Consider the following 26024-nt stretch of genomic DNA (forward strand, 5'->3'; position numbering starts at 1 on the left):
GCGAGCCGGAAGTACTCGTTTTAAGCCTCACCGCGAATCGAGCGTCTTGTCGAACGTTAGCGCAGCGCCTTTGTCCTCAAGAAGTTCCAACGAAAACGCCGGCGTGCAAAAGAATGTCGGCGAGTTAGGGGCCCGTCGCGCCCACGTCTGCAGCTTTCCGTCGCCATTCGGACGCTCGACGCCGCAGAAAAGTAAGGCGGGCTCACTGATGCTAGCTTTAGCATCGAGCGTGTGCGGTTCAAAATAGCAAACACCTCCGCGCACCAAAATAACTCCCAACGTTTGTCGCCACGCGCGGCCAACTGCACTTCACTCTCAATCTGCGACGTACACTCAACGCCTGTTGGTATGATTGCAATCTGTAGTCAGGCAGTGACAGTAAAATGGGTTTGCGTGTGGCAAAACAAATCATCCCACAAATATGCATGCGGGTTCCAATGAAAGGGCAAAAGCAAGGCTCGTCAAACGAAGCCCTCCCACGGTGCACGGAGGAAAAAAAAATTCGCAAACAATTAAACACTTAACAAACTCGAGTGAGGATGATGCACATTTATTGACGAGGACGTTATTGCATCCGGTCACACGCTGGTCCTCCATGGAGGGAGGCTGATTTCCACAACATTTGCGACGGGGCGGCCCGGTGATCGACTGGTTAGCGCGTCGGGCTCCCAGCGCAGAGGTGCAGGGTTCGATTCCGGCTCCGGCCTTCCTGTGTGGCTTTCCTTCCAAAAACATGCGTGGCAGGTTACTCGTACGTTACGTACGTTACTCGTGCGTTTGTCTGGAAACCAGTCGAGCGTGTCCCTGGCACCCTTGTAAGGAAAAGCGGATCAGGATATGGATGGGTGGATGGAAGGACATTTGCAAAGGTCTACAGATGCTTTGAAAACCACAACGATCGGCACTTTTGCTAATATTCTGACCTAAGCACGAACTCGGTCAATCCTTATCGGTTTAGGTTTGTGCATTAAAGAAAAAAATTTGGCACTGTTCATTTGAAATACTGTCTTCAGGAAAGGTGATAGAAAGGAAGCAATATTTGTCCATCCGATTCATCGACCCATCATAAAAAGAAAACCTGACGGATTGATTGATGCTTTACCCGAAAGAAACGTTCGCTACGACTCTTCACTGTGTTGCTGTTGATTGATGACGACGTCATGGGCGCAGATGAGTGGCGAGGCCAACAAAGAATTTGAAGAGCAGCTGCGCCTTCAGGAGCAGTACGGCAGGAGAAGCCAAGAGGCTTCGGATCCGTTCACGTACACGGACCCCCACGACGGCACCGTGTACGACTGGGACCACGACAAGAAGGCCTGGTTCCCCAAGGTACGGCCGCACCCCGCCGGCGGCGGCGTGCCGCGCCCGCGTTGATGGCCTTGCGGTTGCGCGCAGATCACGGAGGACTTCATGGCGGCCTACCAGGCCAACTACGGCTTCGCTCAGGAAGCCGACGCAGACGCCGGCGCGGCGGCGGAGCCGGTCGCCGCGGAAGCCGAGAAGCGGCCGGCGCTCGGGGAGAAGACGCCGCGGGAGCCGGGATCGGATCCGAGATCGGAGCAGCCAACCAGCGCGGCCGCGGACGGCAAGCGCAAAGGGGAGAAGAGGAAAGCGGATCCGGGTAAGGCGCGGGAGACGGGAACGTGGGCGGCGGCGGGATTTTGGACCGCTCGCCCTTGATCTTGAGTCAAAGAAGCGCGTGGAATGCAAAACGGTGCGGGGGCCTTGAGTTCCTCCAGCCGAGTGCTCACAGGGAATGGCGTTGACGGGCTGACAACTAGCTTCGCTGCCGTCACGTTTGAATCGAGGCGCTCGCCACTAGCTTAGCGTGCTGCGACGACGACGACGACGATGACGTTAAGGTCCGAGCTGTGTTTCAGGCTGGTTTGACATGGAGGACACCAAGAACACCAACGTCTACGTGTCCGGTGAGTAGCGTGCTCGCGCGCGCGCGCGCGCTCGACTCCTTCCCGCCGCTCTGACCGGTCGCCGCGCGCTTGCAGGCCTGCCCCCCGACACGAGCCCCGAAGAGTTTGTGGCGCTGATGTCCAAGTGCGGCATCGTCATGAGAGACCCCATCACCGAAGACTTCAAGGTCAAACTGTACAAGGACCAAGACGGCAACCTGAAAGGAGACGGCCTCTGCTGCTACCTCAAGGTTCTGCCGGCCCCGCCCTCCAACGGGGCTCTTTCTTTTGCTCACCGTGACCTGTACAGGAGCGCCTTCGTAAAATCAACACAAGACAGTGGACAGCGTGCGCATTTCAAACAGCTCAAAAACTGTCCGAGGCAAGGCCCTGCTAGCTTAGCGCTAACGCAAAGTCCGTGTTGCGGCGCCTTAACATTTACGCAATGGATCGAACGCAAATGGTTGCGCAAAAGCCGTCCATTGGTAGTACAACACTCGCAGTCCTGCAATCTTGATCCTCGGCATCGAATAACTATGAGCGCCGTACCGATGAGCTCAGAGTGGAGACAATGTCGATCATTCTAGGCGGGAGATACTTTGCTGCAATACAATTGCTTGCTGTTTTTGGTGGAAATGCATTTTTGGGGATCGGGGGATGAATTGCTTTTTAGTTTTACTCATTTCTAGATGTAACAGATTTTGTGTGCGTGTATATCTCAAATTTCCTTTCATTTGAACAAGCGCACGCTGAGCTCGGGCCGAACTGGTTTGCGTTCAGAGGGAGTCGGTGGAGTTGGCCGTGCGCCTTATGGACGAGTCGGAGGTCAGAGGCTACAAAGTGCACGTGGAGGCGGCTCGCTTCCAACTCAAAGGGCAATATGACGCCAGCAAGAAGAAGAAGAAGAACAAGGACTACCGCAAGAAGATGAAGCAGCAGCAAAAGTAGGTGCGCCGCGTGCGTGCGCCGTCTTGTGATGCTGACGTGTGAATGTCCAAGCAGACAGTTGGACTGGAGACCCCAAAAGCAGGGAGACACCAGGAAGCGACACGAGAAGGTCGTCATCATCAGGAACATGTTTCATCCCAGTGACTTTGAGGTACGCACGCGCACACGCATCAAATACGCCGCCCGTGTGAATCCGTGCAAACAAAGCATCCGGTGCAGACATGCGGACCGCTTCATGGCATACAAAGACACGTGAGACGACATGCAGTCGACGCGCACGTCAAGTAAAACGTTGCGCGGGCGCTTCTTCAGGAGGACCCTCTGGTTTTGAACGAGTACCGCGACGACCTGCGCTCGGAGTGCGAGAAGTTCGGCGAGGTCAAGAAGGTCATCCTGTTCGACGTGAGTGGCCGCCGCCGCCGCCGCCGCCTTGCATTGGGCCGTTTGCGTGACGGCCGCCGTTGCGGCCGGGCAGAGGCATCCGGACGGCGTGGCTTCGGTGGCCTTCAAGGAGCAGGAGCACGCCGACGCCTGCATCCTGTCCTTTCACGGACGCTGGTTCGGAGGTCGCCAGCTCAGCGCGCAGATGTGGGACGGCGCCACCGACTATCAGGTAGGGGGGCTCAAAGTGGACTTTTGCTTTGGACGCCTTCCTATTGATTTTCTCGAGATTTCAGAAAAGCTGATGCCAAAATGAAGCAAATCTCTCTCTCGCCGCTCGCACGAAGGTCGAGGAGACGAGCCGCGAACGTGAAGAGCGCCTGAAAGGTTGGTCGTCCTTCCTGGAGGGGCCGCAGCCAGCGGGGGGGGCCGCCCCTCCGTCGCCGAGCGCCGCGCCGCCCCAGCCGCCGACGTCCCAGCCGCCGCGGCCGGACAAGACGGCGGAGGATGACGACGAGGACGCCGAGTCGACCGACAGCAGCCTGGCGGCGAGCGACGACGACGACGACGCTTGACTGACGAGACGCCGTTTTGTTCGGAGCGTTGTATCGAGTCACTTGGAGTCCCGTTCCAACGACGTCAAACTCCTTTTCATGGCCGTTACCGTTGACGGGCGACTCGGAAAATCACCTCATCATGAATACGCAAGTGCGAGCCGATAATCTGATTGTGGACTTTTTTTCTTTTCCGCTTCCACAACGGCTCGGCCAAGAAAAGGAAATGAAAACTGCTTTTCATTTGGAAGCGCTCCCTTCAAACCAACACAGGTGCCTCCAGATGGCGCCAAAACTCCAAATTTCATTCTTCTTATTTTAAACCAATTGCAATTTGGAATACCGAGGCAAGTCGATCAATCAAATGTGGAGGTGCATCCTCTATTCTCCGATGTACGGGATGGATTCAAAAGCTTGTAGAACCGCTTCACGTGAGGAAAAATGGCACCCCCCCCCCCCCCATTCCATAAGAAACGGGAAGCAAACGGGCTCTGCCGTGCAGAGGAGGCCACGCTGCCTTCAGACGCACCGACCGAGGCCAACGCTCGGCTGGCAAATAAAGGAAGCGCTCCATTGTGTCATTTGTGTTTATTATTGACGAGTCGCTAACCACGGAGACGAGCTGTGCAAGAATGAGAGCGACCACGTGACCGTTATTGACATGCGCGAGGGCGGGCGTCGGTCTTTCGTAATAACTTATTGAGAAAATCGTCTTTAAAAAAAGTCCAGCGAGTGGTTCGTTCACATTGGCGGCGAGGTCACGGATGCGGCGGATCCGTGACGGCGGCGGCGGATGGCCACCAGAAGAAGAAAAACCAAAAGGCAGAAAGACGGCGGCGAGGTGTGGCGGGCGGGCCGGCGGTGCGCCTTTAAAGTGCATCCGGGATGCGCAGCGTTTGCGTGTCGGGAGGGGGGGGGGGGGGTGTCCACAAAGTTCTGCTGCCTTTTTTTTTGTTCTCTAAGTGGCTCCGGAAGGTTCCGCCACCTTCCAAGGCTGGTGAGAGACAATAACAAGAGGGAGGGCTTTGAGCGCGCCGCGCTGTGAATTTCAAGATTGGAAACGATTTCAATGACAAACGATGGCCAGTAGATGGCAGCCAATCAGCACTTTGGACGGAGCGGCCCAGTTTGTCAGTACAGGCGAGGGAGGAAGCTCCGGTCGCCCAACGCGTCGGGCCTTCCGTACTTACCAGCGGCGGGTTGGAGAGCGGCGGCGCGCGGGCGTAGTCGGGCGGGTTGGCGCGCGGGTCGTATCCCAGTCGCGCCAGCATGGGCGCCACCTCGGCCATGTGCTCCACCACGTCGTCGGGGATGTGGCCCACCCACTTGGCCAGCGCCTCCGTGTTCACCGGCTTCACCACCTGGTCCGTCGAGCGCTCCACCCTAGCGCGCCGCAACACACAAACGCACCGCCGCCGTTTGCTTCCGCCCACATTTTGGGTTTTTTTTTTAAAACGAGCGAAGCGTATGAACAACACAGTACTCTGTGGAAAGCCAATGCTTGATCGCGAACGCTTTGCTCCACCCGATCCGATCACGTTTTAATGGCTTTTTGAGTGAACGGCGAAAGCGCCGACACCCTCCCTCATCGGAGGACTCACTTGGAGAGCGAGACGCCGCCGGCCTTGCCGATGAGCTCCTCGTGGTGCAGGACGGCCGGGTCCCAGGGCAGCTCCAGGAAGCGCAGCAGCTGGCGCATCTCGCGCTCGGGGCGCAGCACCAGGTGCTCGTAGCGCACGGGCAGGCAGCGCTCGGGGCCGGCCGCCACGCACTGGTTGAACATGGTCTCCACCGCGTTGCTCCACTTGCTCAGGCAGTCGCGCGGGTTGTTCAGGTCGAAGCCCGAGATGGTCACCTGCGCGGTCAGAACGCGGTCAGAGCAGCCCGCGCCGTCGCGGTCCCCGTCGGCTCGGGCCGAGCGCAAGCGAGGCGGCGGCGCTCACCTTGCGTGAGATGACGGAGTGGATGGAGGCGCGTCCGTCGCGCACCATCAACACAAACTTGCTCTTGGGGAAGATGTGAGCCAAGTACGTCAGCGACTTCAAGGCAAAAGGATCTTTGTTGCACAGACGAGGCGCCGGCTCGCCGTGGCCCACGATCACCTGACGCACACACACGAGCGCAACATTGAACGGCCGGGTGCCCGAAACATTCCGACTCCTGCTTCCAATTGGTCAGGGCATCTGCCGGAGCCTTTCGTCCGGCCTGCTACTCGGAAAATGAAAAGGTGAGTCGATGACGAGGCTAAAGGTGAGCTTGCCCCCCCCCCCCCCCCCGTGTACGTGCTGTATGCACGGTGCTGACGCTTTGCGGCGGTCCCCGTTTTAAGCGCTTTGACCAATGAACGATTCGGCCACGGCGATGACGTCACCTCGAGGAGGAAGGCGCGCACGGCCGAGTCGAGGACCTGGTCGGTGACGCCGGCCTCGTCCAGGCGTATGCGCTCCTTGGCGGAGCGGCTCCAGGAGGCGCGCATGGTGAGCAGTCGCGGGATGACGCGGGTCTCCTCCCCGCAGCGGACGGCCTTGTGCGCGTCCAACATGACCCGCATCAGGGTGGTGCCGCTGCGGGGGAAGCCGCCGATGAAGACGAGGGGCGTGTCCTCGGGAAGACGCTCGGCCAGCGAGGCGTTGGGATTGGCCGAACTCCGGCGGAGCTCCGCCCAGCGGGAGCGCTGGCTCCCGGGGGGGCAGTCCAGCCCGCTCAGGCCCAGGTAGAGCAGGGAGGCGGAGCAGAGGAGCACGCAGCCCAGCAGGACGTTGGAGCGGCTCACTCGCATGCTTGCCCGAGCCGGGAGTCGCCGAGTTGCGCTGGAGGGTTCCGGGCCTGCCGGCGCGGTGCGCTCAGGGGAGGGCGGGGGCGCTTCCCGCCGGGCCCGCGGGCCAGCTCGCGTCCATGGCGTCCATCTGAAACAACAAAACGGGGACTTTGCGTCACGCCGGCACCGGTGCGGAACCCGCCGGCCATTCCGGAGAAGCGGCCATCCGAGCGTCCTCGGGGAACGGAAGCGGATCGGACTCGGCGACACCCTCGCCGCTGCTCATTGCGCATCAACCGCAAACTTCCTCATTCGCACGTCGCCTTCCGCTTTTTTCAAATGACAACAACGCGGCACTTGTGTGCCCGCTGGATCGGAAGCTGCAACGACGCCAACACTTGTTAACCGCTGCCGAGCAAAGAAGAGCATCTCGTGTGCTCAATCGGAGAGGGCAAGGCACTCCCAACAGGTGCTCGGATGTGGGCAGACCAGTTTCACGGGTTCCGAGCCTCCGTCGACTGCGGTTCGCCAACGTGGTCATTAAGACTCAGCAGCTCCGCAAGCAAAACGCCGCCCTCGGTGTCACGTGTCGGTTCTTCTGACATCCACGCGCAATGTTGTTGTTTCTTGGGCGACCGAAATGACGGTTGCAAGTGAGCTCCGGGACACGCAAAACCACTGACGCAGCCATCGGACAGAACGCGGGATGACGATGATGATGATCATGACGCGGTTCTGCTCAAATACGAGAGAACGTCTGTTCCATGACGCGACGTTGAGCAGCTTGACGAGCAGCGCCATCAACAGGTCAATTTGCTCCAAGCTGCCCTCGCGCAAGAGTCCGCCCAGGCCTGGCGGCGGCCGGCGACACATCTGGCCGGGCGCCCTCACCGACGTCCTCGAGGTGAGGCGAGGCGAGCCCGGCCCGAAAACCCGACGAACCAAGCCGAATGAAAAGAGCCAAGGCGGACGCGAGCGAGCTAGCTAGCTAGCCGCCCGGGGCCGCTCCGAGGCGTCGTGAGCTCCGCGGAAGGACGCGTTCGGATGGGCTCGACTCACCCGAGCCTCCCGCCGACCGAGCACAAGCGTTGCGAAGCTCTCAGCTTTGGCGCTGCGGCGGAAATGCCGTCGCCATCGAGTCGGTCACGAAGAAGTGGCGACAAATTCAAGTTTCCGATCGCCGCCGACGATGCTGGGGACCGCTCTCGAGTCTCGAGTGCGCACTCGCGAGGCGACAATTCACGAGAAGGGGTGATGGGGGGGGGGGGGGCGGCAGGAAAAGAAAAAAAAGCGCCCGCCCCACTTCTGAAAGCTCGGCGCTGATTGGGCGAGCGCATATTTGGAGCCTCCACATTGGTGGAGTTCTTCGATTGCAATTCCGCCGTCGTCGAACTCTCCCCCCCCCCCTCCACTTCCGCACTCGAGCCTAAAAAGATTTCGGCTCGTGTTGTTTACGTCCTACTCTTCGCTTACAGCTCACCGGGGACGTTTCTTGAGACTAAAGCTAACCTCCTCAACCTATTCACTTGACACTTCATTGTGAAAATACGCTTTTTTTGAGCAACGTGACGACATGTCCAACGTGGCTAACGTAAAAAAAAAAAGTAACGTCGCTTCAATCGTCATTACAACGTGTGTTTCCATCGGGAAAATCACCGTAAAATCGCCAATATGGTTTCAGAGGTTGAAGTGGGCATTCGGAGAGTTGGCCGCAACCGTTTTGATGAGTTCATGGCAGCTTTGAACGTGATTTGTGGACGCACATGTGCGCACTTGGCGTCCGCATGAGTCAGACTCAATAATGCGCGTCAATAAATAATAAATGATTGATTTGTGCAGCGGATGGCCAAACAGTCACACGGGAAGTGATGTAATTGATGGGGAGTATCAACCCCCCCCCTTATTTGCCACATCAGATGGCCTGCTGTTGTCAAAGCAAACATTTGCACCGAAACGCACTGCAAACTTGGCGACGCGTCCTGTGCTGTCCTTCGTTTCCAGCCAACAGCTACGAACGACCTCATTTGCAACAATGAAAGCCACGCGTTGGTCCAGGCACTTCCCGCCCTGCTCGTTGAAGCTCAGCCTCCAACTCTCACTCATCATTCTTTCGAAATAAAGCGGTGGAAATTCCTGTTATTGTATCCGCTTCTTCAAGAAAGAAAAATATTGACATTGATCAAATAATCATACGCTGCAGCTCTTTGCGAGAGAAGAGCAAGAGAAAGAAAATGTCTCTTCGGGATGCCTTGTGAATCAAGTCCGTTTTCTGAAGCGCTCCCGCCCAGTTGAGGCGCCGGCGCTCAGGCCGCCCCCCCATCGCCGCTCGTCGCCTCTTCCTGCTCCGGATCCCCGGGAAGAACTCCTGAGATGGTCCGGATGAGCTCCTCGATCTGCTCCTCGGACAGACGCTCCTCGCTCTCCTCCACCATCTCCGGTGCAAACACGCACGCACACACACGGTTAGCATGGCACATGTCGTCAAGTTCGCTTTCGTTGGACAACCGAGATGAGCGCTGCAAATTGGTCTCTTTTCGTTTGTACTTTCCCAGCCGTTTGGTCATTGATCTCGTTTGACAGGCGTTGTGTTTCAAAGATGCAGCAAATCGACCAAATGAAAGGAGAGATTCTCCGCTCACCGGAAAAACAAAATGCAAGCTTGAATCTGGCTTTTTTTGTTCTAAGATACTCAGCCGGAGGATGCGGCAAAGGGGGGAGTTTAGCGTATGACCTTCAGTGGAGGAGAATCTCCCGACGACGGCCAAAAGACTCACCAGCTGCATCTCCACGGCGGTCCGGGGTCGGTGGTTGAGCAGCTGCAGCTTCTCGGCCCTGGTGACAGGCGAAAAGGCACCCCGGTCACGTCAACAGAAGCGCGTCTCATCTTTGGCGTGCGGACAAATCGACCGACTGACTTTGTGAGTTTGTGCCGCATCATGGCCAAAAGGAAGGCGTCGACCATCTCGGGACGCTGGCGGCCGCACGGCGTCTTGGACAAGTACTTGAGCGTCTGGGTTGCAGCGGCACACGCGCGTCGTAAGGCGGACGTAACCTCGTGCAATTACTCTTTGCGTGCGCCGAAGTCTGTTTTCATCGCTCCCAGTTAGCCAAACTGCTACTCTACCCATGACTGACGATAAAACCAATATTTTTACTTTTGTTCTTTGATGCATTTCAGAGCCTTGCCTTCTTTAACTTCAGGAGCTGAATCGGTGCCCGTCCTTTTTTCTGTCTGGGTGTCGTTTTCCACTTGAGGACGTGTGTCGCGGAGAGAAGGTGAAGACGGAAGCGAGCTGCTCACCTCATACGTGATGGTGTTGAGATTCTGCTGCCCGGTGCTGTGTTTGCCCTTGCCGCTGTCCTTCTTCTCTTCCTTCAAGTCAGTCAGCAGCTGGAACACCTGACAAACAAGGATACGGTGCTCGCATTTCAACTTCTCCTTTCCGCAAACAGTTTTACCGTACGCACAAATCCATTACATTTGTTCATGCGAACGCCGACGCAAGCAACGGCATATGGATCACACTTGAACAAAAGACGAGAAAAGACCAATTGAGCATATCGCCTCACCTCACCTCATAGTTACTGAGCATGGCTGCGTTTGCGTTTTTCCTAAGAAGAAAACGTCCAAAGGTCACTCATGGAAGTACAGTACAAAAACAATTCCAATGAAGTCGGCTGACATTGTGTTAAACCTCAATAAAAGCGGAATACGATGATTTGCAAATCCTGTTCAACCTATATTGGATGCAACGCGCTACAAAGACAAGACATTTCATCTTAAAACTGATCAACAGGATTGCTTTGAGCAAATAATCATGAACTTTGAATGTTATGGCTGCAACAGGTTCCCAAAAAGCTGGAACAGGTTGAGCTTGTATATTTACGTCCATAACGTACCAAACTGAGCCGGGTGTTTGTTTTTTTTCCAATCTGGTTTCAGTGATGTTGAAACAGTTTTGAGGAAGCATCACACTACATAAATAGAAAGTACGTTACAATATAAAACGTCTGGTCATCTTTATGTCAGTCGATCGATCGAAAGGGTAAAAGTGAAGCAATGTAAGCTTTAATCTTCAACATTGACGCTCATGAATAAACGAAATGTGGCCAGTGCTCATTTAAGAAGGAAAGTGGCCAAAAGCCACGTAAGAAATATTCTCGGTAAAGTAATAGGACTTACACTTCCATGTTGGCAGGCGCAAAAGAATCCGTGCGAAACAAGAACTCGGACGTTTCTTAGTTCCGCGGTACCAAAACAACCCGCGTTGGTAACACAACCAAATAATCTAAAATAAAACTTGGTTTCACACAAAACTCAAGTTCTATTTTCTACTACAGGAAATAAGTGAATGTATTTATTTTCTCGCGTTTTCTTTTTTTTTGGAGTGACGATCTGTCAAGATGCATTTTGCCCACCACGCCAGCAGGTGGTGCCATCAGGCTGCAGGTAGGCTAACGACGACGTCACTTTCGCGGCTCACGGAATTCTAGTACTGTAGTGTACAGACAAGTCTGTATCTGCTCCAACGTCTTCCTTAAATTCGGCGACCGAAGACCCTTTCTATTAACGAGAACTTGTAAGATTCAGCGAGCTTCATTTTCAAAACGAGCAACACGTGTTGTCGGAGTCTCACAGCAGCTGTCGGCAGTCAAGACGGACGGAATTGATTTCTTTTCCCCGCCCCTGCACACACGTTTGGACTTTTCTTCGTTTGCCACTTTTAAACGAGTCGAACCAGTCACGCCGCGACTCATTTCGTAGCTTCTTCCGTCAACGCCAAAAACCACGTTGAACCACGTCGTTCCCTCCAGATGGCAGCCGAGGTAAGGAACTCTTGGAACGTTGTCGCTTTCCGCTTTCCGCGTGAAGGCACAAGGTTGCCTGTGGCCGTTTTGGGGGTTTTGGACCAGAGCAGGTGGACCTCGTTTTGTGAGTACATGTTGACCTTGGATGCGTGGCTGCTCTCTGTAATGTCATTGTTCTCATTTTCCACGTTCACACGAATCGACTTGGTCAAAAAGTACGCAAGTAAATGATCTACGGAGTCAAGCCCCAAATGTTCTTTCCAATAATAAGACCCGTGCGCTTTCACGAGTCGAAACACTGCATTCGGATTCATATTGCGTTTGTGGAAAGGCCAGGGTGATTCCAGTCGTAACGGCGCAAATAGAAAGAACCCTGCCAAACGTGTCACTTTGAAACGAGGCAACTGTTAATCGTAAAAGTGTAACGATCAATCTTTTTTTGCATCGTGTGTGTTTGCGAGGGGGCCAAGCTGTGGGGGGGTCGCTTTACGGGCGCCACCGACCCGGTGATGGAGCGCTTCAACGCGTCTGTGGCGTACGACCAGAGGATGTGGGACGCTGACCTGAGGGGCAGCAAAGCCTACGCCAAGGCTCTGCGTCGGGCCGAGCTGCTCGGCGCCGACGAGATGGATGGCATCCTGCGAGGGTTGGACCAGGTACGCGCGCGCATGCCGACGCGGTCCGCTGGAATTGAACGGCTGCGGTGGCAGCACATTCCTGCGCATCGTGCCAAACAAGAGAAACCAAAGGCTGCGACTCGCGCATTCGGGCACAGGCGAAAGGTCGCGGGGCCTCCCGGGAACAAACGCACGCACCAACGCGAGCCACAACATTCTCCGTCCAGTTCCTCTCCTACACTTCCTCCGATCGGGTCATCGAGACCAGACGACCCATGAAGCTCGGGGCCCCGCGGGGCGCCTCGAGACCGACGGTGGCCCGGTTGCCAGTCAATGTCAGAGCACAGAGTGGAGGGACGAAGGCACATTCCTACCTGTGCGCGGCTTGTTGGCGTCCGGTGAAGTTTGGGTGGGGGGAAGAAAAGGCGTCGAAGAGGGCCCACCTCGCGCGGGGAGGCCAGAGCCGAGCTCGGGACCCGCAACCTGCCAAGTGCGAGACAAACGCGCGAGGCGCCCGAAAACGCCATTGCGTTGGATGGGTGTGATGAAGATGCCGCCGCTGTGTTTGCAGATCAGCGAGGAGTGGAGCCAAGGCGCCTTTGTGCTCAAAGACGGCGACGAAGACATCCACGCCGCCAACGAGCGCAGACTCAAGGTCAGCCTGTCGGCGATGGGCTCTCGCCAAATGGCAAGCGGCCCGCCGCCATTTGTTCCAAAACAACAACAAACCAAAAAAACCCCAATCTGCGATCAATATTTCATATCTGTTTCCCAGAGAAAACGGCCTGGGGTAAAATCCCGGAAAAAAATCTGAATGAAAACATCGGGGCAGGGGGAATCTGACCTGCGCTGACACCGGGCCTTCGACCGCAATCTGAGTCGGCCTCGTTTTTGTTTGTGGATTCGGAACGCGATGGCCGACAAACGGACGACCTCGATCATCTCGGCGTTTGACGCGACTCGATCACTCCTACGTCCATTTAGCCAATATCATCATACAATAGCCGCGTCTTGATCAGGCCCCGTCGGCAGCCGTTCGAGATCCGACCTTTTATTATTTTGGGATGACGTTGTGCGTGCGCAGGAGTTGATCGGCCCGGCCGCGGGGAAGCTGCACACGGGCAGGAGCAGGAACGACCAGGTGGGGGCGCCGCGCCCGCAGGGGTTTGCGTGACTTGGCCGCGGGCGACGTTGACGCGCGTTTGCCGCGCAGGTGGTGACCGACATGCGTCTGTGGCTGCGCGACGCCATCGCCACGCTGAAGGACGACGCCCTCCTCCTGATCTCGGCCTTGGTGGAGCGCGCCGCAGCGTAAGATGCCGCGCGCGTCGCATCGCTTTGGACAAACGCTTTGCCGCCGCCGAGCGCGTCTTCCCTGAAAAGTCCACTCCGGATCCCCATGTCGACGGCCGCGACCGCTCGGTCCGCCGCCGTGCTCGTCGCCGTCGCCGTCGCCGTCGCCTAAGTGGTCGTTCCTCTGCTCAGGGAGATCGACGTCCTGTTTCCCGGTTACACCCACATGCAGCGAGCTCAGCCCATCAGGTGGAGCCACTGGATCCTGAGGTGAGCGCAAACGCAGGCGAGAAGGAAGGGGAGCCTTGTCTAACGGGGGCCCCCGTGTTCATCTCGTGCCTCCGCCGCCGTCGTCTCTCGCGCGGACGGGAAGTCACGCCGTGGCTTTGCGGCGGGACGTGGAGCGGCTGCAGGAGATCGGCAAGCGCGTCAACGTCTTGCCTCTGGGCAGGTAAGTCGCTGCGATACAACACCACCCCCCCCCCCCCCCCAAAAAAAAAGGAATCGACGTTTCACTGCGAACGTGACCGCCACCAAAGACTCGAAGGCTAAAAGCCATCCCATGAAGCGTATTGACGTGTGCCGACGGCTTCCGTCTTGTTTTGCGCCGTGCAACTTGGCCGATTCCGACGACGCAAATGTGCTGGGCCGGCGTTCGTGTTGGTTTTCAAGCTGGTCGCGCGCCGCTGAAAAATGGCCCCCGCTTGCCGAGCGGCGCGGTCGGCATTGGACCGATGCGATTTTCGCTACTTGTGACGGACTTGCCGACGGAGCGCGCGGCGTCCAGCCGAGTCTCGCTTGCCGCAGCGGCGACGCGTTTTTTTCCATCTCAACATTTGCAAGCGGGGCAAACGATGATCGGGTCCCGCGCAAGTTAACCGGCGGCCTTCCTGTGGTTTTCAGCGGCGCCATCGCCGGAACGCCGTTCGCCATCGACAGGGAGCTCCTGAGGAAAGGTGCGAACATCGGCGCCGGCGATCGGGCGCGACCCTCGCATCTCCGCCCTTGGAAGTCTCGCGACTCGGCGGCTGAAAGTTTTGCCGTGTCGTTGACAGAGTTGCGCTTCGACGAGATCAGCTTGAACAGCATGGACGCCACCGGCCAGCGAGACTTTGTGGGTACGTCCGTCGGCCCGCCGTCGGCCGTCCCTCCGAGCCGCTGATGGATTTTGCGTGCGCCCGCCCCGCGTCAGCCGAGTTCCTGTTCTGGGCCTCGCTGTGCGCCGCTCATCTCGGCAAGATGGCCGAGGACCTTCTGCTGTACAGCACCAAAGAGTTCTCCTTCGTCACGCTCGCCGACGCCTACAGGTCAGCCGGCCCCGCCTCCAAACGGCGAGGCCGCTTTGAATGCCGCGGCGGGGAAATGCTTCCGTTTCCCCGGGTCGCTGCCCGAAGGATCGTTTCCGGTCGCGTCATGAGTCACCAGCGATCGGGCCCGTTCGTGATCCCAAAAAGCCCAAAACCGAGTCCGCGGAAGGCCTCGGGAGGAGAGCGATGGCCCTTCCCACGTCTTTTCCCAGTTCTTCGGGGCGGAAAGGGGCCCGACTGCCTTCTGCGGTCTCCAAAAAAAAAATGGAGATCTCGATTTCTCACGAGCTTGGGGCAAGCGAGAAGAGCTCTTTCCGCCGGGTGACCGGAAGTTGATACGGCGGCGCGCTTCCTCATCAAAAGTGCGGCCTTCCCTTTTTGGGCCGGAAATAACCGGAGGTCTCCTTTGCGCCGCGCAGCACGGGAAGCAGCCTGATGCCGCAGAAGAAGAACGCCGACAGCCTGGAGCTGATCAGGAGCAAGGCGGGGCGCATCTTTGGCCGCGTAAGATCGGCGGCCGCAACCCGCCGCTCGTCCTGCGGCTCATCGGTTGGACGACGGGGCGCACGGGCGAGACCAATTGTCCTTTGTCTTTCTTTTCCAGTGCGCGGGCTTCATGATGACGCTGAAAGGCCTCCCCAGCTGCTACAACAAAGACCTGCAGGTGCCCCATCCCTTCCCATCTCTCGCTTGCTCCCTTTGCGCCAATCCTCACTCGGCAAAACGCTCCGGAATGATTCGGACCCCTCGGTGAAGAGCAGCAGTCATTCGGTCCGCCGAGCAAATGATGCCACTTGAGAGTCGGGTTGGATTGTTTTTCTTTTGCTTCAGAATGTGAAGATGTGCTGCTGCCGTTTTTTTTTTCTTCTTCAATTTAATTGATTGAAGATGACCTCGTAGGTCTCGCACTGACTGTTGAGGTCGGTGACCCAATCACCTTAGAAAAGGGCGTCCCGCAGCGGTTCTATTTTGGACCACTTCTCTTTCTTTCATACGGCGAGAGAGAGAGAGAGAGAGAGAAAAGTTTGGAAACAGGCGTGTACGCAAGCCCGCTTCATCTGGCGTCCGTTGTAGAGCGTCGCTTTCCGTCTCCCTTGTATTGTCGGGACGTGAACTGCGTGCGAATTGGAAAAAGCCGAAGGAGAAGCGAACCAATCGGAGACGGAAGCCGTATTCCCTGTGGCAGGAGGACAAGGAAGCCATGTTCGACGCCTACGACTCCATCCTGGCCGTCCTGCAAGTCGCCGCCGGCGTCGTCTCCACGCTGAAGGCGAGCGGACGGCGAGACGCCTCGGCCGAGCGCCGGGCCGCGGGCGGGGGCGCTCACGGCTCCTTTGGGCTTTGAATTTTCAGATCGACGCCGGCGCCATGCAGGCGGCGCTCAGTCCTGACATGCTGGCCACCGACCTGGCCTACTACCTCGTGAGGAAGGGGGTGAGCGCAAGCCGCAACGCGCGATTGCTCGCGGAAGTCCCACGTCGCCGAATGTGGCGCGGTGGCCGGCGGGCGTCATCCAAGCGAGCGCGCTTTGCCTCTTGTGCCTCCAGGTGGCGTTCAGGGAGGCTCACGCTCTGGCGGGCAAAGCGGTGTTGGCGGCCGAGTCCAAAAAGGTGCCCCTGGACCGGTTGACGGCCGAGGACCTGAACGCCATCAGGTGACGAGGCGGCTCGCGGGTTCGCTCGCGTGCGCGCGAGCGGCCCCGCTGATCATTTTGGCCGTGCGTGCGCTCAGCCCGCTGTTGGCAGGTGACGTGGCGTCGGTGTGGAACTACGCGTCCAGCGCGGAGCAGTACGCCGCCGCCGGAGGCACGGCCGAGAGCAGCGTGCGCGCTCAGCTGCGACACCTGCGCGCCTGGATGGCAAACGTAAGACTCGCGCCTCCGCGATCGCCTTGATCAAGCAAAGTCGTCGCGCCGGGGAACGCTTTGCACTTTCCATCCAGCCATCAATCAATCAGACAAATAAATCCAAGCCAAGCAATCGATTTATTGGGACTAACGTGTCTATTCCAAGCGCATCCAAAGAAACGCACATAGAAAATCGGAATGAATTGAAAAAGCAAAAGCCGTGGATCGGATTTGGGAGGGGCTTGACCGGGCACCCCTTTGTAGCGGCTCATCGTTGGCGATCGGGGGGTCGGATGCTTTCATTTGCCGTCATGGACGAACTTTGGACTCGGAAGCAAGCTCGGGCGCGTCGCTGGAGTTTGCGGATGATGCCGCCGGCGAAGCCGCGCCAGTCGAGGTAGCCCCGCGCCCGCGCGTCGGCCCGCTCAACGGATGAGCGCGGCGAGGCCGAGCCAGAGGGCGGCGCGGCGCGCGGGCGTGACGGCGCCGGCCGAGTTGGAGCGGTACACCACGCGCCCGTCCAGCGGCTGCGCGGGTCTGAAGATGTCCGTCATGGGCTGGCCCGTCCAGAAGCGGCACTGCCGCGCGATGGCGTCCAGCTGCCGAGGAGCACGTACGCGGTCACCGCGCGTCCCCGCCCGCCCGCGTCCGGCCCGCCTACCTGCCGAGCGCTGACGGGCAGCGTCTTGAGGAAGACGGTCCACGCCACTGCCTGTTCGCATCCCGGCGTCGTCATGGAGCCCACGTAGCGGTAGTAGCCCCGCAGCTCCCCCGACGGCGGGACGATGTCGCTCAGCCTGAAGTCGGACACGAGCGCCGTGGAGCCTGCTCGGGACGCCGGCGGAGGTTGGCGCGCGCCGGAAGGACGGGAGGCGCCCCCCCCCCCCCCCCCCCCGGCTCCCTACCGTTGTGCCGCACTCGTCCCAGAGCCGCTATGACGGCGTCCAGGTGCGGATGGTCCTCGGCGGCTTCCTGTCGGCACAACTGCACGTCAGCCGCGCGCCGACGTGCTCGTCGGGACGTCGCGGCGCTCGCTCGCGCTACCTCAAACAGAAAGGCCAGCAGGGCGATTCCCGCCATGTCGTGTTCCGCCTCGCTCAGGGATCCGTACGGCTCCTTGATGTGCACCACGTGAAGCTGCGGGCACGGTACAAAGATGAGCTGGCAACCGGGCGCGCGAGTGCCGGAGGGAGGTGGCCGGAAAGGTCAAAAGGTCGGCAGACGCGGCTCGGGATTTTCCGCGGCTCGCTATTTTGCGGGAGGCGGTCGAGCGAACGCTCGCGTGTGTGTCGCGGGTGCGCTCGCCACCTCCATGGGGAATCTCTCGCCGTCGACGGTGTGTTCCGATCCGGGCCTTCCGCCCGCCCCCCAGTGGAAGTGGAACTGGGCGGCCCGGTAGTGACCCGGCAGAGCGCCTCCGCTCAGACGCACCGACTGGGGCAGGTGGAAGTGAGCTGAGCAAAAAAAAGAAGAAGCAGAGCGGTGATTCGCGAGCATTCCATTCAGCGCTTCGGCGTCACGGCCAACTCGACCCCCTTTGATTTCTTTCTTTGATCATTTTGCGGGGCGGCGCTCAAAAAGGTCCTTACCCGAATGTCCTTTGTTCTCCACGGTGACGTTGATCCGGTCGCCGTGACCGATGAACTCCAGGGGGGGCAGCGCCGCGTTAACGTGAGCTTTGCCGCTGACGATGTTGATGGGCGACTGGCGCAGTCCGCCGCAGCGAGGGAAGGCCAAAGACCACCCGCTCGGGTCTGCGGCCAAAAAAAGCCGGCGGGGCGGCTCAGTCTCGTCGGGGGCGCGGTCCGCCCGCTCGTCGCGTCCGTCGGAAATGGCTCCGGATCGAGAAAAGGAGCGCTTTTGGTTTGGTTGGAGGCGCGTCGCATAAGACGGGATTCGCGAATCCGTTTTATGTCCCAAATGCTAGACGCTAACGCGTGAGTGTTATTTTTCATGCCAAGCATGGTTGCGTTTCGTTGCGTGTCCCCAATTGGCGTTGGCGGGAGACGTATCTCCGCTCGCGTGCGCGCAAAAGACCGCGGAGCACCCGAATGTTTCACGCCCGGACTCCCGCTTCCCCCGTCATCAAAAAGAGCGCCGTTTCCTTCCAAGTTGAAGTTTGACCCCTCGCAATGATCGATGTCGACCTCTGAATCGGACGTGTACCTAATTGAGTGTCGGGCAGCGCGAAAAAAGCCCCGTGGCGTGATCTTACCTTTGCACGTGGCGTCGCAGGAGTACTGCTTCTCGTAACACCAGCCGCCTGCACACACACACACACACACACACACACCATCTTGATCTTCGGGACGACTATTTCAGTGGGCCGAGATGTCGCGTCGCCGGCGGAAAGGCCATCGGAACAATCGAAGCGGCGGCGAGCACGCGTGACTCTCGGCTTGTCGATGGATCGCTCGGTTTCAAAAAAAGGGGGCGGAGTCGTTCCGCACACCGAAGCGTGACCCCGCGTCCGTCTCGCTCTTCCCGTCCTTGTTTTGTCCCCTGTACGTCTCCTCCCCCTCCACTTCTCATCCCGCTTGCGTCTTTTCACAGCTTGAATGAATGCTCATTGTTCAATTCTTGATTCCCTCACACGCACGCGCACACCTGTGGGACTGAACTCACGCACGCCAGGACGGGCCACTTAGTGCGTGTGTGTGTGTGTTCTCCTCCCGCCGCCAACGTCCACGGCCATCGGTCATACTGCGGAGGAAATATTTGTTCTCCCGCTTTGGTCCATTTGAATGCTCCCAAGTATCGGGACACGCGCGTACGGCGCATCACCCGAATCGCACGCTCGCCCGCCCGTCTCGACGGGAAAGACGACGCCAAAGCGTCCGCCGGGCCCGCTTGAAACGCAAAACCGGGCTGCTCCGGTCAAAGGTGTCCTACCTGCGCACGGCGAGAGGAGAGGAGCGAGCGCCAGCAAGGCCCACGGGAGGAGAAGCTTCATGACGGACTCCGACGCAGGCACCGGGTGACGCCGACTCTCCTCACGACGTCGCTTTGCGGGGACTGCCCGCGGCGCTTGTGGGCGGAGCCGGGCGGATCTTGCCATCTCGCCTCCACCGGCCGGGTGAGTCCACTGCTGGCTTTGTCTGCTTTGAACGTGCGAGCGCTTTCTTGTCGTCGTCACGTCACGTCACGACCCGCTGCCGTGAAATGCGAGCGCCACGAGAAGGGACCAAAAACAAGGCGCCGCGGGGAGACGGACCGGGCCGGGGGGCTTCCGCTCGTGAGATCTTGTGGTCGAGGCGTCGGTCGGCCTCCTCCCGTCGCAAACAAAGCAGCTCGGAGCCAGGGGGGGGGGGGGGGGTGAATGCCTTTATTCCGACGCTCGTATGCAGATGAATCGCTAATTTGTCATTGACGGTGCAAACGCAAAGCCGACCCGCGCGGGGTGCGCGCGCGCATGAGCTGATTCTGAAATGGAGGACAAAGAAGAAAGCGACCTTGGGCCGTGAAATGAGACGGACTCGCGCGCCGGCATAAAAGCGTCTTTTAAAAAAGGGGGCCGGGGGTCCTTCCGTTTCCTCGCGCGGCCAACGAGTCCACTTGTCGGAAAGCGAATCAAAATGACACGGCGACGGTGAAATGTTCCGCATCGCTGCGTTTTGCGTCGGCTGCGCCGATGCCGTGTGGTCTTCAGCGCTCGAGCTGGCGCAGCAGCTGGAACTTCTGCAAAAGAGCAACGGTCAAGCGTCAAACTTCAATGGGCCCCTGCGCCGTTGCGCTGGCCCAATCCCGGGGAAGAGGCTCCTTTCCTTTCCTTCTCACCTGGATGACGACGGCGGCCAGCACGGCGACGGCGGCCAGCAGCAGCAGGCGCCCGATCCAGCCCAAGTTCAAGTTCTTGAGCACGAAGAAGCGCGCCCAGCCCAGCTTGCCGGCCGTGTGCGGAGGGTAGCGCATGTTGTTCATGGCCTCCATCTTGAGCGTCTTGATGAGGCATCCTCGCAGGTGACTCAGCCGGTCGAAGGTGTGCTTGCCGTGGTAGCAGCCCATGCCGCTGTTCCCTGCGCAAGGAGGGCCGCGTGACTATTGACCCACATTGTCAAAAGGCCAGACTTCGCTTGCGGCCAAAGTCCGCCGGCGCGGTCGCCGACGATCGCGCCGTGAGCGAGCCCCGACATCGGTGACCGAAGTCGGGTCGGGACGTCGACGCTATTCGCGCAGCGAGATAGCGCCAGCAGAGTCCCGGTCCCGGGAAGGCCTGCGAGACCTGAGGTCCGACCGAGCTCGGAAGCGTGAGAGGCGGCGGAGGGGGGGGGGGCAATGTTCTGAAGGACGCACGACCAAAGGACAAAGACCCAGACAGCTCGAGAGAGGACAAAAACGGAGGAGCCGTTGAGGAGTTTTTCTACTCTTGGGGATTCTTGGACCAAAGACGGAAGGAGGGCTGAACGACCGACGCTCATTGGAGGGCTAAGACGAGGAAGGTGCAATGGACTGGACCGGGCTCGCGGACTGAAGGAAGGAGGCCTCGGTCGGAAGGACTCGTGACCGGAAGGATAACCGTAAGTCTGCAGAGTTGATGAAAGAAGTCCATCGGAAGGAACTACCGTCCGCCTGTCAAAATGGAACACGGCGCGTCTGAAGATTTGAAGGAGCGATGCCGCAAAGGACTAAGTTCTGAGGTTTCGAGACCTGAAAATCCTGACGGAAAGGCCGAGACCGCGTGGAGGGTGCGCGCAAGTGCCGAGGTTTGACCCGTGGGCGAAATGATGAAATAGTCGGGCGGTCCGAAGGTGGCATCTGATGACGGGGCGGGTGTGCGTGTGCGCTTACCGACGCCCCCGAAAGGCAGCGAGTTGACCGAGTAGTGCACCAGGCAGTCGTTGGCCAAAAGTCCCCCGCTGGACGTCTCCTCCCTCATTTTCTGGATGACCTTCACCCGGAGTGGCAAACACGTCAGAGAGGCAGACTTCACCGAGTCATTGAGCCGCGGGGCGACGCTTGGTCCGGCGGCTCCGGGCGGTACCTTGGCGTCGTGGGAGAAGACGTAGAGGGCCAGAGGTTTCTCGCGCTCGTTGATGAAGCGGACGGCTTCGTCCGGGCCGTCCACGGTCAGGATGGGCAGCAGAGGTCCGAAGATCTCCTCCTGCATCACCTTGGCGTCGGGCCTGACGTCCCGCAGCACCGTGGGAGCTGCGCCCCCCCGCGGCAGAAGCGGCGTTTAGCCCTCGCTCGGCCGGACCCCGCGCGGCGCGCGTGAGGGCGCGTCACCTATGAAACAGTCTTCCTCGTCGTTGTCTCCGCCCACGGCGACGGTGCTGTCCTCCATCAGGGACAGGATCCTCCTGAAGTGGCGCCGGTTGATGATGCGGCCGTAGTCCGGGCACGTCTTGGGGTCGTCCGTGTAGAACTCCTGCCGGGAAAATTGCACGCGCGACTCCAATCCCAATCCCAATTCCAATCCCAACGCGTCCGGGCGCTACCTTGATGGCTTTGTGGAGCTCCTGGATGAGGCGCTGCTGCGCGGCCGGCTGGCACAGGACGTAGTCGGGGGCGATGCAGGTCTGGCCGCAGTTGGTGAACTTGCCCCACGCCACGCGTCTGCGCGGGGGGGGACGGGGGGACGGACCGCCGTTACCGCGGCCCTCCGGCCCAGACGGCCGGCGCGAGGCTCCGAGCTACCTGCAGGCGACGGCGATGTCGCACTCGCCGTCGATGTAGCACGGGCTTTTCCCGCCCAACTCCAGCGTGACGGGCGTCAGGTGCTGGGCGGCCGCCGCCATGATCAGCTTTCCCACGGCGCCGCTTCCCGTGTAGAAGATGTGGTCGAACCTTTGGCGCAGCAGCTCCTGCGTCTCGGCCACGCCGCCCGACACCACCGGGTAGAGCTCCTGCGCGGCACGTCATCCAAAAGGCTTTTGGGCGCGGGGCGGTGGGCTCCGGCCTGGTCTTGCCGGTCCTTCGCCATCGACCGCGACGCCCCGCCGGTCACGTTCGACGGCGTGCCTTACCGTGTCCAGGTAGAGCGGCAGCAGCTCGTCCATCAACTTGGCCGTGTGCGCGCAAACCTCGGACGGCTTGATCACCGCGGCGTTACCTGGCGGACGACGCCCCGGTGAGTTTCGCCGGCTTCGCCCGGCCGCCATTGGCTTGCGTTCGCGCCGAGCAAAGCCCCCGTCGCGCCTCCCCCGCCCGCTCCCGCGGCAACCCAAAGACGACGGCGCATGCGCCCGCTTTGCATTACAATGACGCTTGCGCATACGCTTTGCGTGACAAAGCGTGGGGGGGGGGGGGGGGGGTTGCGTGCGCACGCCGGTTGCGGCCAACCTCACATGAGGAAGACTGAAGGGAAAAAAAAACACAATCTTTTTGTTGTTGTTGCCGTTGTGCCGACTCAACGTGTTTCAAGTCACTCGAGTTTACTAAACAGGTACTGAGGATCAGAAACAGGAAGTCGAGCTGCGACCGGTCGCGTGGGCACGCGCGGGTGTCAAGTTACGCTCCCCGTAAGCGCACAGAAATGCTGGAGTGGGCGTGGAAGGGGGCGGGGCGGGTGCAAAAGGTGGCGAGATACCCGACGGCGGAAAGACGCGGTCGATTGGCGATCTTTGGTCGGTGGAGATACGGCGGAACGCCGCGTACGGGTTGGCGGAAAGGGCGGCCCGTGCGCTCGGGTCCGGCAGATGCGGCGGAGAGGCGAAAGCTTGCGCAACAACGTTACAGAGCCGCCAGGTGATGAAGGGAAGGCGGCGCGGGCGCGCGTACCGGCAGCGATGGCGCCGATGAGCGGCTGCAGGGTGACGGCCCACGGGTAGTTCCAGGCGCCGATGATCAGGACCACGCCCAGGGGCTCGGCCTGGACGTAGACCGTGTCCGACACGGTCAGCAGGTTCTTCTCCACCGGCCGCGGCGCCGCCCACTCCTTCAGCTTGCGGACGGCCAGGGCGATCTCCTCCTCCAGGCCCAGCGTCTCGTACATCTGGACCACCACCTCGCTCTGAGGCACAAAAGCGCCATTGCGCCCCGCCCCGCGTCAAAGAGGCCGCGATCTCGAAGGGTCGTCCGACCGCCGCCGCGGGAATCCCACCGCCTTCTATTTCGAGGCCAAAGGCGGAGACGGCCCGGAAAGTCCGGAGCCCGCCGGCGCGGCCCCGACCCTTGCCGGGGCCGCGGCGGGCGCCGCCGGTGAGCCAACGCCCGAAAGCTTTTGCGCTGGCTCGCGTCTCGCAAGGCGTCACGGACGCACAGGGGGCGTGGCCACCTTTTGTTTTTGGAGTGGGGGGGGGGGTCAGGCTTTTCGGGGGATTGGACTGGGGGAATCATGCTTTGATCAGACTTTCCGGAAGGGATTCATGCTGAGCTCGCGCCGTTAACGCTTGCTCGCAATTGCATTTTGCCACCGAGGGGGGGCGCTGGCGTCATCTGGGGGCAAATAAGCCACGGCCTGCTCATGAGGGACAACATGAGCGAGAGACAACGCTTCCAGATTCGGAGACATTGGATGACGTGGATTACGTTTTGGGTTTTTGTGAGTGTGTTTTTTTTTTGTCATGGAATGACGGCGGCGTCTTTAGCGGAGTAAAAGTTGTACCCGTGCCAAAGTGGCAGTTTTCAAATGGGCTTGAGAAGAGCAAGCTTTTGACCTCAGTGTTGTTCTCCCATTGCGACGAGCTTGCAAAAGTACGACTCGCTTACGCCCGCAACGGAGACGCGCAAAGCGGCGCAGGGTTGTGACGGTGAGCGCGGGCGGCGGCGTTTGTCCACCTTGCGGAGGTCCTCGTTCATGGCGCGGGCGATGTCGCCGCGGCACTCGGTCAGGAGGCGCTGGAGGTTCTTCAGCTGCCGGACGCGGTGCTCCAGACATCTGGAGCGGCCCGTCTGGAAGGCCCGCCTGGCGCCCGCCACCGCCTGCCGCTCGCGAGACATCCTGCCGCACACGCCGGGAGGGCCCCGTTACAACCAAATGCGAGTACTTTCAACTCTTCTCAAAAGGGACCGTGGCCTTTTGCTCCCCCCATCCACGTCCGTCGTGCGGACCGTCCGCCGGGCCGAAGCGACGGAACTGAACCGCGGGACCGGCCGGGTCGGGAACCCCTCCGCTCGTGCTCGTGCCCGTCGCCGCATCACCAGAGCCGCCACTCGCGTGCGCGCTCAACTTGACTCCGGCCAACGGAACCTTCGGGCGCTTTGGCAGCGTGGACTTCGATCGGCCCTTGGAAAGTCCAAGGGGGTGATTGGCGAGTCGCCAATGCGTGACTGAGTGCGCTTGCAATCATTGACTAAGAGTCCACACAAGAGGACATTTGAAAACAACCGTTGATGATTTTCAGACCGAAAGGTCGGCCGTTTCACTCAAAACCATTTTGGAGAGAAAGGAATGAAAAGTTGTTGCTTGTTTGTTTGTTTTCCCCTCCCCCATCCCGAACGAAGGAACAGATTGATTTGGGGGGGAGGAGGATTTTTGAAACCACACTTCTCTCGGGGTTGCATCAACAAGTCGAGCGCCTGAGTCCGTTTTTTTTTTTGGGGGGGGGCGGGAGGCCAGTCCTCGCTCGCTCGCTCGCTCCACATCGGCCAAGTTTGGAGGCCAACGCCTTCCGATTGGCACCCGACGATGAGCGACGTCGCGGCTCGTCCTGCGAGGCGCCCGTGCGCGCGCACGGGCGTCACGTAAACAGGCTCGAGCGCGCCGCTGAGGTCACGCGGACTTGAGGAGGCTGCTCGCCGACAGAGAAAAACAAAAAGGAAATAAAAAAACTAAACGAAACAAAACAAAAGGCCCAAATCTTCCGATTTCAGGCGTCACACAAATGCGAGCGGGCGGTTCCACTTTTTCGACCGCTTTCGGTTCGGGACGAAAAGTAGTCCCCGCGGCGAAGCGGAAGCGGAGCAGGAAGAGTCGCGTCGCGTCGCGTCCCGCGGCGTCGTCGGCGTGCGCGGGCTCACCTCGTTACACTTGGGCCGCTGTGGGGGGCTGCGCGTTTGTCGTGAACCTCGCGACCAGTCGGACGACCGGTCGGAATCGGACGGACTGGATCCGTAGCGGTCTCGACTTTGACTGACAGCCCCGCTATGCCCGCCTCCTCGTGGGCGCGGCCTCGGCGGTGACGAGGACACGCCTCTCGGGTTCGTCCAATAAGATTTCGACAGGACGACCGACGGTCCTTTTTCCTCGGGCGACCGGACGACGGCACAGGCGCGGTGGCGCGGGCCGACGTCGCTCGATATGACGTCATCCAAGAGCGCTTTTGCCCTCCCGGGCCCCGTCGGGTTGGAAAGACGCTCGCGTCACGCGCGGCGATGGCAAATCCTCTCTCCTCATCGTTCGAACCGAACCCTTTGAAACGATTCCCTCCGCGGCGACACCAAAGCGCATCGAATTTGTTCATTATTTACGGCGCGTACCTGCGAGGTCATCAAATAGTCATCCTTTTTTTTTCAATGCAATGATGGAGTGTATTTCATTCCCTCGAAGTCGCAAGTCGACTCACTTTGGATCATGTTATTTTGCTTTCATTCATCGTCAACTTCTGTTTCTATCTCATGTCATTACAAGAAATCATATTTGACACATCAATCGCGCCGAATTTAGAAAAGGAAGAAAATATTGTTCGCGTTCCCGACCAATTTTAGGGGGTGCGCTGTGTTT

At 59.4% G+C, this 26024-nt stretch overlaps 5 protein-coding genes across 9 annotated transcripts; 2 read left to right on the forward strand and 3 right to left on the reverse strand.

The window, feature by feature from the left end:
- The first annotated feature begins 12 nt into the window (after positions 1–12).
- htatsf1 (HIV-1 Tat specific factor 1) lies at positions 13–4368 on the forward strand. The gene is made up of 10 exons (XM_086130519.1): positions 13–191; positions 1171–1329; positions 1396–1621; positions 1881–1928; positions 2004–2158; positions 2688–2851; positions 2910–3006; positions 3168–3257; positions 3331–3468; positions 3584–4368. The coding sequence occupies exons 2-10, from the start codon at positions 1171–1173 to the stop codon at positions 3809–3811; spliced, it is 1305 nt and encodes a 434-aa protein (XP_085986645.1). The 5' UTR covers positions 13–191; the 3' UTR covers positions 3812–4368.
- tpst1l (tyrosylprotein sulfotransferase 1, like) lies at positions 4364–7815 on the reverse strand. Of its 2 annotated transcripts, none has more exons than XM_086130514.1 (6): positions 7608–7815; positions 6162–6696; positions 5734–5892; positions 5392–5645; positions 4981–5173; positions 4364–4784 (listed from the first exon to the last, which is right to left on the reverse strand). In XM_086130514.1, the coding sequence occupies exons 2-6, from the start codon at positions 6567–6569 to the stop codon at positions 4749–4751; spliced, it is 1050 nt and encodes a 349-aa protein (XP_085986640.1). In that variant the 5' UTR covers positions 6570–6696; positions 7608–7815; the 3' UTR covers positions 4364–4748. The 2 variants fall into 2 exon arrangements, with proteins under 2 accessions (XP_085986640.1, XP_085986639.1); XM_086130513.1 differs by having other exon boundaries at positions 4364–4829.
- An 863-nt stretch (positions 7816–8678) lies between these two features.
- crcp (calcitonin gene-related peptide-receptor component protein) lies at positions 8679–10901 on the reverse strand. Of its 2 annotated transcripts, none has more exons than XM_086130521.1 (6): positions 10732–10901; positions 10124–10160; positions 9850–9948; positions 9464–9558; positions 9323–9380; positions 8679–8980 (listed from the first exon to the last, which is right to left on the reverse strand). In XM_086130521.1, the coding sequence occupies exons 1-6, from the start codon at positions 10737–10739 to the stop codon at positions 8852–8854; spliced, it is 426 nt and encodes a 141-aa protein (XP_085986647.1). In that variant the 5' UTR covers positions 10740–10901; the 3' UTR covers positions 8679–8851. The 2 variants fall into 2 exon arrangements, with proteins under 2 accessions (XP_085986647.1, XP_085986646.1); XM_086130520.1 differs by lacking the exon at positions 10732–10901 and adding an exon at positions 10449–10716.
- A 78-nt stretch (positions 10902–10979) lies between these two features.
- On the forward strand, positions 10980–16557 carry asl (argininosuccinate lyase). 3 transcript variants are annotated; one of them, XM_086130516.1, is made up of 16 exons: positions 10980–11375; positions 11828–12013; positions 12546–12629; positions 13059–13115; positions 13188–13285; positions 13460–13537; positions 13641–13718; positions 14171–14223; positions 14323–14385; positions 14460–14574; positions 14994–15078; positions 15179–15238; positions 15761–15844; positions 15928–16008; positions 16122–16228; positions 16306–16557. In XM_086130516.1, the coding sequence occupies exons 1-16, from the start codon at positions 11364–11366 to the stop codon at positions 16466–16468; spliced, it is 1404 nt and encodes a 467-aa protein (XP_085986642.1). In that variant the 5' UTR covers positions 10980–11363; the 3' UTR covers positions 16469–16557. The 3 variants fall into 3 exon arrangements, with proteins under 3 accessions (XP_085986642.1, XP_085986641.1, XP_085986643.1); XM_086130515.1 differs by having other exon boundaries at positions 10981–11375; positions 11819–12013; XM_086130517.1 differs by having other exon boundaries at positions 11370–11481; positions 11819–12013.
- Positions 16540–25909, reverse strand: LOC147194324 (uncharacterized). Its single transcript, XM_086131653.1, has 18 exons — positions 25322–25909; positions 24140–24302; positions 23141–23372; positions 22387–22472; positions 22058–22266; positions 21859–21976; positions 21647–21788; positions 21402–21568; positions 21209–21308; positions 20198–20436; positions 19313–19547; positions 18636–18683; positions 18010–18255; positions 17729–17874; positions 17465–17557; positions 17326–17392; positions 17082–17245; positions 16540–17019 (listed from the first exon to the last, which is right to left on the reverse strand). Exons 1-18 carry the CDS (start codon positions 25762–25764, stop codon positions 16846–16848), a joined length of 3072 nt encoding a protein of 1023 aa, XP_085987779.1. The 5' UTR covers positions 25765–25909; the 3' UTR covers positions 16540–16845.
- Between the last annotated feature and the right edge of the window lie 115 nt (positions 25910–26024).

This window comes from Hippocampus guttulatus, chromosome 15 (assembly GCF_054856545.1).
Source record: "Hippocampus guttulatus isolate MCC_2025c chromosome 15, RoL_Hgut_1.0, whole genome shotgun sequence".
NCBI lineage: Eukaryota > Metazoa > Chordata > Actinopteri > Syngnathiformes > Syngnathidae > Hippocampus > Hippocampus guttulatus.